The 15,003-nt window shown below is 37.5% G+C and overlaps 1 protein-coding gene across 1 annotated transcript in view; it reads right to left on the bottom strand.

Annotated features, from left to right (window-relative positions):
• The window catches only part of LOC112920437 (uncharacterized), a gene marked incomplete at its 5' end in the record, with an annotated part of 293,948 nt that overhangs the window by 199,132 nt on the left and 79,813 nt on the right, over positions 1-15,003 (bottom strand). The window contains one exon of the mRNA XM_072731939.1: positions 1,063-1,326. Coding sequence (XP_072588040.1) covers positions 1,063-1,326 — 264 coding nt within the window. The remainder of the gene's footprint in view (positions 1-1,062; positions 1,327-15,003) is intronic.

Raw genomic sequence — 15,003 nt, 5'->3', positions numbered from 1 at the left:
ACAAGAAGGATATATAACTGATGATTTTTAAGCCAAAACTCTATCTGTTTCCTGGAAATGTCCATATTTAATAGTTCCATCACATAGGTAGATAGATGATGGTGACAGATAGATACATACATACATAGATTAGATTAGATCAATTGATAGCCACCTTGTCAGTTAGCTAGACAGACAGATACACACAGACTGGGAAAAGTCACACATGTAAATTAGCAAGAAAAAAATAGCATTTTATGTTACAGGCACTGTGGAAAGACATCATAGGAAGAATAGATTTGGACATTTAGGACAGAAATAGACTAAAGTTGTGCTAGAATGCTTTATACTTAATGTATGCTGCCATTTTTTTTTTAATTTTCCATGGTGTTTGCTTAGAATGAATTTATGCAATGACATTTCTGCTAAAAAAAAAACTTGGTTAGAAAATATATCTCCAAATATATACCAATAAACGGTATGTGCCCAAGGATTTTTTTTTTTTTGGAGTGTTTTTTTGTTTTTATTTTTGTGGTAAATAAGACAGCATGCTTTGAAGTGATAATGGCCATTTTATCCTGTGGAAATGTGGGTCATTAATTATCTTTTTTATGAGCACATGCCTGTCTCATCAAATAAATGGCAAGCATCCAGAAGGCAGAGAATATATCTAAACTCTTGTGTATCCTTAGAATAAGCATTGCCCAACACACAATAGTAGCTCAGTTAGTATTTCCGATAAAGAAACGTAGCCTTATACCCAAGCTGGTGAGAAAGATCAGCTCCAGCAGAAACAGATTGTAAACTGAGAGTTGAAGGACTTGGGTGCCTTTTCTGGGCCACTCATGACTCAGAAGGCTGGATTAAATTTTCTTTAAGATTTCTGCCCATTTTAGAATTGTATTCCTTATTTGTAGATATCAATTTAATCAGTATCAAGAAAGCATTAGGATGTGATTGCTTTTACAGATTTATGATACTTATTGAAATTTTCAATAGCCCAAAAGTAAGGTGAAGGCTAGAAATAAGCAGCTTTAGAAAAATTCTAAGTTCTTTTTCCACTTACAAAATCATATTACAAACCTGAAAGTAGAGATTGCACAGCCAGTGGTCCAAGTCCAGGCAAATCAAATCTTCCATTTTCCTGAAGTTGTCAAGTGTCTGGTCATAATGTCCCCGGAGAAGGGGACACTTGAATTTCCCCTCCACTACATCAAAGTTGTTATCACACAAAGGGAAGGCTGCCCAGCCCATAACGCATTCAAAAGAAACATGTTTCCCACGAAGGAGACAGAGTTCAAACAAGAAAGCCATGCCAGGTTTCACATCTTTCTTAGGAGGGGGTACCTGGGAAAAGATATCAAGACAAGGGAATGTTAAGATACTTATACACAGAAACATGCTGTAGTCAATGAAGTTTATATATTATTTAGAATTAAGTAAAAAGTGGGTTTTTAAAGATTTTATTTATTTATTCATGAGAGACACAAAGAGAGAAGCAGAGACACAGGCAGAGGGAGAAGCAGGCTCCCTGTGGGGAGCCCGATGGAGGACTGGAGCCCAGGACCGCAGGATCACGACCTGAGCCAAAGGCAGACACCCAACCACCTAGGTGCTCCCAAAAGTGGGTTTTACTTCTATTTTTGCCCTTAAAAATTTGCCATCGTCAATAATGCTGCAATAAACAAAAGGGGGGTGAATATATCCTGGCAAATTAGTGTTCTTGTTTTCTTTGGGTAAATACCCAGTAATGAAATTATTAGATCACATGGTATTTCTCTCTTTTTTTTTTGAGGAAATTTCATACTGGTTTCCACAGAAGCATTATTATAATAGCCAAGATATGGAAGCAACCTATGAGCCCACTGAGAGACAAATACATTAGATGAGGTATATACATATAATGTAATAGTATACAGGCATGAAAAGGATGAGATCAGAGGTGTCTGGGTGGCTCAGCAGTTGAGCGTCTGCCTTTGGCTCAGGGTGTGATCCCAGGATCTGGGATGGAGTCCCACATGGGGCTCCCTGCATGGACCCTGCTTCTCCTTCTGCCTGTCTCTGTCTCTCTCTGTGTGTCTCTCTTATAAATAAATAATTTTTTTAAAGGATGAGATCATGCCATTTGCAACAACATGGATGGAGCCAGTGGGTAAATCAGACTGAGAAAGACAAATTCTATATGAGTGCACATATGTGGAATCTCAAACAAACAAACAAACAACAATGACAACAAAACAAATAACCATCGAATAAAGAGACAAAAAGCAGAATCAGACCTGTAAACACAGAGAACCAAATTGATGGTTGTCAGAGGGGAAGGGGATGACAGCATGGGCAAAATGGGTGAAGGGAAGTGGGAGATACATAGGCTTCCAGTTGTGGACTAAGTCACAGGAACTAACAGCACCGCATAAGGGACATAGTCAGTGATAATGGTAATTGGGTTGTATAGTGGCCCATGACATAGCTTCCTATGATGAGCACAGCACAACCTTTAAACTTGTCAATTCACTGTGTTATACACTTGAAACTGATGGAACATTGTATGTCAACTATGCTCAAAAAAAAATTAAAGAAAAATTCACTATTGGACGCATTTATATAAATAACCTTACCAGCCCAAAGGAATTGAGCAACCATGGCACCATGAATATGTAACCCAAACAGGACAAATTTGATGCTGCCAATTTAAGATTCTGCACCTTATGAGCTTTGGGAATCAATCTTGTAATAAGTTAACCTAACACCGTATACTGTACGTTCAGCCCTTTTTTGCTTGAGCTGGTACTTCTGTTGTATAACTACTTCTATCAGTTGTCACAATCATTGTTTTACTCACCTGTCACTCATCTTTGTAGTGCTCATGTACCCAGCACGGGCGCTTCATATGGAAGAAATGCTTTTCAAAAAAAAAAAAAATGGTTGAACTATCATACTCCAGAGAAACTAATCCCAGGCATGATGATAGCTTGAATTACTATTACAAGGTCTGCCTCTATAAGGAAAAATAGTGTCCTATTTTGACTATCCCATTTATTTCAATAGACACTATAATACACATCACTGTGTTATCAGTTTGTCAGTGTTCAATAAACAGTGCTAGGTATAAAGATGAATGAAATGATCAGATTGACCAAACCATCATTCCGGTCCCCAGTTGTAGAGATGGAGCTTGTGCTTTGGTCTTTAAAAAAAGAATTTTAGGAAAGTGCGAGACATGAATAATCCTTTTTTTTTTTTTTAATGGAGTATAGGTTTGGGTTTCATTTTAAAATTCTATGCAAATAACTATAAATGGGCAAAGACAGGGACTTCCCTAAGACTATTTTATAACAATATATTTAGCCAAAAGTCTGTAGGCATATTTTATATGATTTATGTAAATATTCCAAGACTTAGTTTATGTTTTAAATGAAACAGAAGCATCTGTTGAAAAATACCATAACCCTGTGGCAGCTGCTATTAAACCATTAACAGGATCAGGTTTCATTTAAACCAGATTTACCATTTTCTACAACAGCCCATGGGAAAGCTAAAAACATTAGACACAAATTACTGACAAAAGAGATTCTTAATCAAGCCATACTTTTCATTTGGCTATTTGGCTGTGAGTAACCTTTGTGATAAGAAAATAAAAGCTAAATGAGAAGGAAGAAGAGGAAAAAAAGGAGTCAGAAACCTGTTTTGGATCATCATTTAAAAATAAAGCTGAACTGATGTCATTACAATGATTTTTATCTATTTTCAATCCTGCCTTTCGAAGCACCCCTCTCATACTAACCTGATCTGACTCAGTGATATGTTTGAAGTAGATAAAGCTAAAAATTTGGGTGGTACTGACCCAATTCTATTGTTAAGTTTCTGTGGTCTCAGGCTAGTCACTTCTTTTTTTGCATCAAGTCTTTGATGCACTCAAGTCTTCTCACCATTAAAGACCAGGAGAAGAGCCTGGGTGGCTCAGTCCATTGAGCATCTGACTCTTGGTTTCAGCTCAAGTCATGATCTCAGGGTCATGAGATCAAATCTCCCTCTAGGGTTCTGTGCTCAGCACAGAGTCTACTTGAGATCCTCTCTCCCTTCCCCTTTTCCCCCTCTCTTTCTCTAGAATAAGTAAATGAAATTTTAAAAATAAAACAAATAAAAGATGAGGATATAAGTATCTTCCTCACAGAATTGACACAACTATCAGTTGGACAATAAATATAAAAATGGTCAGAAAAACGTGAAATGCACATAACTATTATTAATCTTTTATTATTATGCTAAGACTTTATCTCCACTATTTCTAAGATGAGCTAGATTACAATTTATTTAATAAAGAAGAAAATAATATATCAAGGTTAAAGTTCACCTCTAAATGTGTCAAACACCAATATCACTTTGTGTATGAGGAACAATAGTTCAAGTCTACCAAACATAACCTATTACCATCAGGCAGCATGTGTCTGCTGTAACATCGTCAATAAGAGGCCAGTCCTCATGCACAAAAGGGAACTCCACAGCAATCTATTTTACAACATAGAAGAATCACACACAACTACCCTGACAGCTGTAAAAAATAATAATAATAATAAGTACATGAACTTGACAAAATCTAGTCACTGGTATTGATTGAAAAGGAGGATAAGAGCTATATGTTATAAAATAAAGGCATTTATTTTATCTGACAATACTTGTCTTATTTATTCTTTTAGTGTCTTTCCCTCACCCTGTATCATAGGAGAAATGTGCCGCTCTATGTGTAGCTTGGGACTCATTCTTTTCCTCTTTTGGCAACAAAGGATCACTAAGTTTCATTGTGTCTCTCAGAGGATCCTTTCCACAAACCTGAATACTTCCAAAGCTGTCTTATGATGTGATATTTCCATGAACATTTTTATTTATTTATTTTTTTAGATTTTATTCATTTATTTGAGAGAGAAAGAGAACACAGGTGGAGGGGAAGGGAATAGCAGGCTTCCCACTAAGCAGGGAGCTGGATGCGGGGCTCCACCTGGGATCATGACCTGAGCCAAAGGCAGAGGCTTAACCAACTGAGCCATCCAAGCGCACCCATGAGCATTTTTCAATAGCTTTCTAATTGAATGCTATACAATGAAGGAAATTAATGTATCAACTAGTCTCTGCCAACCACCAATGCCATCTCATCACGAGAGTCCTGGGGATTGGGGGGTCATAATGTCCCTTATTTCCTGAGTACCAAGAAGAGCATACTTTCTGAAGAAGGAGACACTGCAAAGCTAAATTTCACTGGGTGATGCAGTTCATCTTCCATATCACAGAAACTGCATGTGAAAGGAGAGTAATGAACAAGCCAAATCCAAAAAGCAAACAAGAATATTGAAGGCTGAAGGATGCATGTAAAATTGGAAGAGAAAGTAAAATTCTTCCCACTTGAACACCAAACGCTTTGAAAGTGAAGCGAATGAGAGAGGATTAGGGTAGTCTTACAAAATCATGAAAATGAAAAAAAAATCATGAAAATGTATATTAATAAAGTATTCTTCAATTTTCCGGACTTTCTGGAATTTTGCAAAGAATTGTTATTTTTATAATCAGAAAAAAACCTAACAAGTGATTTCAAAAACAGCAGCCCTTCATGGCGCTTGGTTGGCTCAGTCAGTTTAGCATCCACCTTCAGCTCAGGTTATGATCCAGAGTCCTGGGATCAAGCTCTGCCTTGGGCTCCCTGTTCAGTGGGGAGCCTGCTTTTCCCTTTCCCTCGCCACTCCCCCTGCTTGTGCTCTCTCTCTCTCTCATTCTCTCTCTCATATGAATAAGTAAAATCTTTTTTAAAAAATAAAATGAAATGAAATTTCAAAAAAACAGAACCTCAAAGTTCTGCTCCTGCTTATGAGAGGAATGACCATAAATGACCATAGTTCTCCCTATAACAAAGAAAAAAACACCAGCTAAATTACATAATTAGGTATATTCTTAAACCCATGGGGGAACTGAGGACACAAAGCAGCTGAGGGAAATTAAATCTTGGAGATGGATAAGCCTTTCATAAATGAGCGAGGACTAGAGGGAGGCTTTAATCTCAGGGAACAGGTGAGGGAGCAGACCTGTCACTGGATGGGAGACTTTACAGGTCAAAAGAGAAACTGGCCAAATGTTCAGCAATCTTGGACTAACGTGGAATATTGAATACATAGGAGCCCCAGATACACATCGAGTCCTCACTATCCAACAACCTGAGGACTTGTATCCAGTGCTCAGCAGCATGTGGGTAATTGGGTCCAGGGTGAGAGTCAAACAGAGATCTCCAGTGGCACGGAAATCTTGAGGCAGGGCCAAGGAGCCGAGCAGAATCCTGCAGTTACATGATGTTTGGATACCAAGCCAGGCTGGAAGGAGGAATCCTTTGTACCTCAACACTTTTGAAAGCCAGTGATGAATTAAAACTAACTAGAGCTATAACTTAACCCAAACCTAGCTTAATTCTAACCAGAGAAACCATCCCCTCACCCTAAATTCCTGACACAGACAGCTTTCTGGTAGGGGATAAATATTTTCTTCTTTAGTCTTTACAATTCCTTTCTACATCGTGTCTGGTCCATAGTGCAAAACTACAAGACATCCACAGAAGCCGGAACATGTGATGTCTAGACAAAAGACAACAGCCAATGGAAACTGACCCACAGCTGACCCAGACGTTAGAATTAACAAAGACATTGAACAATCATAACCAGGATAACAAAACGGAGGAAAAGACAGAAACAACTAGTGAAAGGGAAGAAACTCCAGGAGAGAACTTGTAAAAAGTCTAGAAAACATATACATATCATAAAATACTTGAAATAAAAAGTTTATTGGGTGGACTTCACAGTAGAAATGACATAGCAGGAAAAGGATAGATGAACTCAACGAAAAACTGATAAAATATTCTATCTGAAGCACAAAGATATAATGAATGAAAAAAGAAAAAGCCAGATCACAGCATGTGATCTTTTTCATTTTCCTGAAAGAAAAAGTTAAAGCCAATTGTGCAGAGAAGAAATTTTGAAGCGATGATGGCTTAGAACTTTCCAAAACTGCTGAAAGACATCAACCCACAAAACCAAAAGGCTCAGAAAACCCTGACAAGATGAAATTTATTTTTCTTTATATTTTATTTTATTTTTTATTCATGACAGACAAACAGAGAAAGAGGCAGAGACACAGGTGGAGGGAGAAGCACGCTCCATGCAGGGAGCCTGACATGGGACTCGATCCCAGGTCTACAGGATCAAGCCCTGGGCCGAAGGCAGTGTTAAACCACTGAGCCATGGAGGCTGCCCAAACAAGATGAAATTTTAAAAAGCACATAATACCTGGGCTTCTCATAGTCAAACTGCTAAATATCAAAGATAAAACATCTTAAAAATATAGAACCATCTTTGATATGTAACAGAAAAGTTTATTATTGGCTGTCAAAGGGTCATACTTGGTCAAGTATCAATGTTTCCTTACTTCACAAGTCCTGAATGTAATATAAAAATATTTATATCATACAGAAAACTCTACTTTCTTTTTGTTGTTGTTGTTCTGTACTCTGGTTATATAAAGTTATTCTTGTCTCTGGCACTGAATAAAAGGTGTCCAGAAACTTTTGTTAAGAGTAAACTCCACTCTTTGATTCTTGGTAGGTTGTTTCTTGCCTGCCTGAAATCTTATCACCTTATATTTACCATATAACTAGTAATTCCTTAGCATCACATTAAAGTCCTAATGCAGCCTCACCAAAATGTAACTTCCTAGTATTCTTATTAAACATACATATAGGGACGCCTGGGTGGCTCAGCGGTTGAGCAACTGCCCCTGGCTCAGGGTGTGATCCTGGAGACCCACGATCGAGTCCCACATCAGGCTCCCTGCCTGGAGCCTGCTTCTCCCTCTGCCTATGTCTCTGCCTCTCTCTCTTTGTGTCTCTCATGAATAAATTAATAAAATCTTAAAAATTAATAAAATAAACATACATATATTAAAATATATAATACATACACATCCATATTAAGTATTGTCAAAATTATCTTCTCGAATATCTGCCGATCACACACACACACACATGCACACACAGAGTCTATTATTTTTTCATAAAAGCCTCTTTATCAAGAAATCTTTCTTTCTCTCCCAATTTCTGCTTATTATTAACCAAAGAATCTTGGGGTCTTCAGTTTGAACAATATCTTTGAGGTAATAATTTCTAATCTTCAGGTTCTCAAGCAGAAGTATAGGCAGAGATACTGATGAGCCACAGACATGGGCTAGGAGACTTCTATGTTTTCATAACAATTACTAAGATAGTCTAAGAACTTTAAAGTACTTAAACATAAAGTAAATAATTGTAATAATAAGAAAAGAGTTGTAAATATATAATGACCTCAGAAAAGGCCATTTTTAGAAATTTTGTTGAAGAATACAGATTATGTAATAAAAATACTGGTGGCATATACAAAGCAAAAATTGCAAAACCGTGTTATAGTCAATCCCTTGCCCAGTTAGAAATCTGTTCTATAGTATGTAAGACCATTGTTCATTCTCTACCTGAACCCTACACTGATGGGAAGGTTTTTGTCAATTCATAAGATAAATCAGTGTGTGAACAGCTCTAACTGTTAGGAAGCTCATCAATAGGAATGATGTCATGATGTCATTAATGTTGTTAGTTAATATTTCTAGCTCTTCACCTTTTTTAAAGATTTTTTAAAATTTATTTGACAGAGAGAGAGAGCAAGAGAGCACAAGCAGGGGGAGGAGAAGAAGGAGAGGGAGAAACTGGCTCCCCGCTGAGCAGGGAGCCTGATGCAAGTCTTAATCCCAGAACCCTGGGATCATGACCTGAGCCAAAGGCAGAAGCTTAACCCACGGAGCCACCCAGGGGCCCCAGCTCTTCACCTTCTAAGCATACAGTAAAATTGCACTTCCAAGTTCCTTGGTGGTTAGGTTGCCCCTTTGATTAGCTCTGGTCAGTGATCTTTAGGTGAATGTACCAAGTATACTTCTAGGCTGGAACATTTATTCTTGATTCTAGACCCTGGAGAGTTCTCTTTTTCTGTCCTTTGCCACAGCAACAAATGATATTCTAGATGGTGATCTCTCAGCCAGTCGTTGATTAGAATGAGAATAGGTAAAACAGAACCCCTCACTCTCCTGAAGTAGACATGGCGCTTAAGGGAAAAATTAACTTCTATTGTAGTAAGCTACTTAGATGTCATGAGGGTATTTTGTTACCATAGAAAAACCCAGCTAAAATAGACTGACTCACTGGCCCTGATTTACTCCAGTCCAGTCTCAGATGTTCTATAAAGATGATTATTGTGCCAAAAGAGCCTCTGAGCCACAGGTTTAAGTCACCAGAGATGGAGTCAAGGGTGTAGTGGCTTTTGTCAGGTTCATGACAAAGTCAGTAATAGAAGAACATGCAAATACTCATATAATCTGACTTCCATAGAGAAGCAGAACACTCAATAGTGCTTAAACTGTTCTGGGAAAGTCTACCATGGTGTGCTTGCACAGGGCTTTGATTCCATTTCTTCTAAATGCATCTTAGATAGTTCTCTTGACTTTAGATATAGATTACTCCAATCCTAATTGTTCAATCCCATGCTAATTGCTCCCCTGCTTTAAAAGAGAAGCTATATATCCTAGTGGTTAAAATCATGGGCTTTGGCATCAGACAAACATGAGATCAAATCCCAATTTGCCACTTGAGTAGGTAATATACCATCTTCTGGATCTTTCTTTTACCACTGATTAAATGCCTGTGGTAGTAGTTGGGGGTGAAGGAGGAGGGAGGGCAGAGATGACAAGAAAAGGTAATAGAATGGGTAATAAACTAAACACTGTCTTCCAGGACTAATATTCTAAGGAATAAGGGGAGTCCAGGAAGTAAATAGGTACACTTAATTTGCAGCAGAAATAGCAAAATAATCCTTTTGAGACAGACAACTATGGACAGATGAGTGGGAACTGATGCCATAACACAGGGTAATCTAGGTTATCCAGTGAGAATTTTATAGTACCATTACTTTCCTTTCCAATCCCTCAGCCAAGATAAATAAATAGGCAAATTAGCTCTAATCCCCAGTCTTTCTGCTGTGGGATAAAAGAAAGTAATTATTCTTGGAAACTTATCTTGGACTAGGGATCAAGGATAGAGAGTGGTGACAGCTACAACTGTCATAGCTTCTGAGAGAAAATCTTACTTCCTACACCACTGGAAAACCATGCAATCTCATGTGCAAATGTAATATTTCCCATTCTCTGTTTTAGAAAATTGATTTTTTTTGTTTGTTTTCCTTAATCCTAAAAGGCAGTATATCAATTGTTAATGTTTGTTGAAAGTTTGCGTAATGCAGGTCACCTTTTGAATCATTTTATCCTTGTCAGTTCAATCACCACAATAATTCTATGAAGTAGATTTTATTATCAACTCCATTTTATGGATGACATGAGACAGAGACCGAGCTGAAAGTCACATGGAAAAGAGATGTAGAGGATGGAGTTGGTTCCTGACTTTTGGCAATCTACTGCAGAGCCATTCATGCTACTGTGCTATTTGACTGTAAGAGGTGCAACATCAGAAAGCCTACCTTGGATTCACAGAGAAGGCCCAAGGACATTCTCCTCTGCCCTATTTACTTCTCTTCCTGATTCCTATACACTAAGGATCTAGGGCTCTTCCTCCACATGTTTCAGCCTGTTCTCTCTTAAATTGTTCACTATGAGTTCTGACATTGAAAGTAGACATGGGGCTTACCAATAAAAAAATTTTTTACTACAATAAAATCTGATTCTCTAGGATCCTTAAAGAATGAGTCTTTCTGAAGGGTTAGATTCACAAGATAGCTTACAAATTAGTAATTCTGAATTAAAACCTTCCTGAAATGGGCCCTCAACTCTCCAATCCCTCAAAATTTATGGTCCCTTCATTCAATTTTTTGATTTCTCAACAACTAACATAATCATTTGAGGAACATCAACAATCATACAATGACACCCTCGAGGCTCTAGACTAGTAGCCCCTCAAATTTAATTTGTACAAAAGTTAGAGTGCTTATTAAAAAATGCAGATTTCCAGGTCTCATCCTCATCCTTGAATCAGTAAGTTTGTGATGAGGCTTGGGAATCTGAATTTTAATAAGCATGCCAAGGTAAAGATAATTCAGGTGGTCCTTCAGATCACACTTTGAGTATCACCATCCAGTATGGACACAGAGATAAGACAGGTTGGTGTGTCCTTGATCATACGACTTGAACAGCTTAGAGCAACCACATTTCTGTCTAAAATCAAACTGATTCAAACCTGAATAATTATAGGCTTAAAAATATGACCTTTCCCCCTTTTCCCATCAAACATGACTGAAATCAAGAGGAAATATATGGCATGTCATCTCATTATATCGAAATTCCATTACCTGACCTCAACCTCAATATGTCATAACTCATCTCTTCACATGCTACTCAAATGTTCAACTAAGAATATTTCACTCTAGGGAGATGGCAAAATCTAATTGAATATTTTAATTTAGAAAATTCAGTTCTGGGATTTCTAACCCCCCCGTTTTTTTTTTTCACTGTGAAAACAAAAAGTTGAATTTTCTTTTCAGTTTCTCCTTGTTAGGCAAAAGATAAATTTTCCCTTCATTGTCCCTGAGAGTTGAACACATTGGGGAAAAATTGGGCACAGCCCATTACTTTTACAAACCCCAGTGATTGAGCCCCAATGCACAAAAAGATGGCATTTCTGAACATCTGCAGCATGATTAGATCAAAGACCAACAAATTAACCACAAATGGTTTTACAAGGAGCAGGCAAATATATCATTTGGAAAGGAGAAAACTTTTGGCAATGATTGCTAATCAACGTTTTTCCTTTGGGCAACCCACTTCGTACCAAAGACATCTCGTAATATTAGTAACACCTGGGCAGCATTTTTTACTTTACAAAGCTCTTACATGTACATTATCACATATGATCTGCATATCAATCCTATTATAACATTGATATTAGCCCATTTTACAGGTGATAGCACAAAGATTTAGGAAAGTTATGATTTGCTCACATTTTCCCAGCTACTAAATTGTTGATTTGACTGTATAAAAAATGATACCCAACTTTACCACCTCCCTCCCTCCCTCCATTCATTCATTCACATCCATTTTATTAAGTGCCCATATTGTACTTAGCACCATTTTTGGCACTAAGAATAAAAATAATCGAATGAAGACAAACAAGCTTCCTATTCTCTTTGAGCTACAGTCTGGTGCAGGAGGGAATAATGGATAAAAAATAAGAGTTCTAATAGTAATAAATGCTCTAATTTATCACTACTGATATTAAAATAACCAAGATAAAATAGTGATGTACTAGAAAGTGACTGGAATAGGAACTATTCTGTTAAACAAATCTAGTCTAAGAAAGTAACACTTAACCTGAGACCAGCTGTCATAGTTGAAGGATGAACCCTCCTAAGCAGGAAGCCACAACTAATTCCATGGCCTTGCAACAAGAATGAGCTGGTTGTGCTCGGAGAATGGAAAGGCATGAGGCTGGAGGGAAACACACAAGCAGAAAAGTATGAAATAATATTAAAGAAGAGGATAGAGACCAAATCACATAGGAGTTGAAGGCTCAGGTAAGGAATTTGGATTTTATTCTAAATGCAATGGAAGGCCACTAGAAGATCTTAAGCAGAGTCTCAACATGACCCGATTTGCAGTTTATTAGATTGACCTTCATCGGTCCTTGAGTTAATGATGTTTTTGTTTGAACAGAAATTATTTTCCTGTCTCCACCATGAGCTTTGAGAGGTCCAACGGTAGAAATGTCATTGACTACTGCTTGTACATGTATGAGGTTGACAAATAGGAAAAGATAACCAACCCTTTTCTTCGCAATGAACAGCCCACGTGACCTTGCAGAAATTCTTTACCCTACTCAGCCCTTTGTGACTTCACTCGGTGTTCATATGAGAATTAGGGTCTTAAAAGTAATTGTAAAGCATTTTGTATAGATGTTGAAATATTAAAACATATTCCCTCTGAATGTGAGTGAGTTCAAATATAGAAGCAAGTTTCTCCTCTTTAGAGAATTCAAAATGATTTGATTGTTGAATTGCATGCAAAATGAACAAGAACTACTATTTTGTAACTAGGGCATTCTTAACTCTGAATACATCAGATGTGAACAGATGTAGAGAACAGACACAAAGGGTAAAGATGGATTTATGGCATTTCAAAAGCATTTGCAATAAAATAAAGAATGTCAATCTGCATAAAACACCAACATTTTTTTAAAGCTAAAAAAAATTTCCAACTAAAAGGCAGACAATAGTTGACTATTTAAAATCTGCAATGAGATTATAATTTTTAGATTTATCCATTTTAGAAATATTTGGGACAACCACATTTCTAGGTACTAGAGAAACAGCAGAATATACCCAAGTTATGGACAAAATACACCCAAGTTCCTACTCCTAAGAAGTTGGTATTCTAGTGCTATCAAATATTCTTAAGATTAAATGACCATCTGCCCATATTATGTAATGTAAGAGTCTCATTCCCAAATATTCTTTTACTATATGATACAAAACCTTTCCTCCAAAAGGACAGAGAAAGAAACTCAAAAGAGAGAGGGACTTGGCTTAGAAATAGAAATAAGTCTGGCAAAAATACAAAGAAATATAATAGAATTGATGATGACTTTAGAGATATGGAAAAACCAGTATTTCAGTTCTTGTTGCTTCCTTTAGGGTGGATTGTGAACTTCAGTATTTGGCCTGTGGGATCCTTCACACCTGGGTTGCAATTTCAGCTTCATACATCTGGGCAAGTCCTCATCTCTAAAACCTCAGTTTCTCTTATCTGTGAAATGGGTTTAACAACAGGTTGGGTTGCATGAAGTTTGCACTGATAGGGTGGGGTAAGCCTATAGGAAAAAACCTGACATCCTGCAGGCATTCAATCATACCCTTTTCTTCCTCTCTGCCAGAGACTATGAGGCACAATGATAAAGTGAATTTCCACACTGATGAACTTGAAACCCTTCACAGCATTCAGCAGGAAGGAGTAGAGTCAAAATAGCATCAAAGAGGGATCCCTGGATGGCTCAGCGGTTTAGCACCTACCTTCGGCCCAGTGCGTGATCCTGGAGTCCTGGGATCGATTCCCACGTCAGGCTCCCTGCATGGAGCCTGCTTCTCTCTCTGCCTGTGTCTCTGCCTGTGTGTGTGTGTGTGTGTGTGTGTGTGTCATAAATAAATAAAATCTTTTTAAATAATAGCATCAAAGAAACTTAATGGAAACCAAGTTGTCTTAAAGGAAATAAATCAACACCAGATTAACTAATACTTCTTGAAGGGATGTTTTGAAGAACTAGAGGAACATAACACAGAGGGAAACAGAGAGCATTCTAGATGGTGGATTATTATTATGATAAAAATAGTTACAGCAAAGAATTATTTCCTGTATGCAACCCATTATGTTCAACAATTTATATACTAAATTAATGCTCACAAAATCCCTGTGAATTAGGTATTAGATTCCCATTGTGCAGATGAGGGAACTGAGGCCAGTGAGATTAAATATTTTCCTGAAGTGTTGAACACTTAGCAGAACCAGACCACTGCCAAGAACAGGACGCCCCATGACCACCCACGCCATTCAGGAAAATCTATTTGCAATGTAGGCTCTCACAAGTCTGGGGACCCCTTGACCAGAAGTAACCCTTTCAAGAACTGACCCCCCCAAAACAAAACAGCCTCCCTCCAACTGACGTAATGGAAAACTCTCCAAAGCTGCATAATATAATATACTACAGGGCTATTCATTATTAATGGTAATAATCAATAATCAATAAAAGCAATCATGCTCAGTCTCTAGTTTTCCTAAGACTGCTCCTTCCTATGAGTTATTAAAATCATTTCAATTTTTTTATATTAAATGTCACATAGAAAATAACCTCTCGCAAAATGTTGGGTTCATCATATTTTAAGAATTAATACTTTAGGTCATTTTAATCAGTTTCTGATATAT

The sequence above is a fragment of the Vulpes vulpes genome, chromosome 12 (genome assembly GCF_048418805.1).
Source record: "Vulpes vulpes isolate BD-2025 chromosome 12, VulVul3, whole genome shotgun sequence".
Classification (NCBI taxonomy): domain Eukaryota; kingdom Metazoa; phylum Chordata; class Mammalia; order Carnivora; family Canidae; genus Vulpes; species Vulpes vulpes.
The sequence above is the reverse complement of the archived record's forward strand: the minus strand, read 5'-3'. Positions and strand labels throughout refer to the sequence as shown.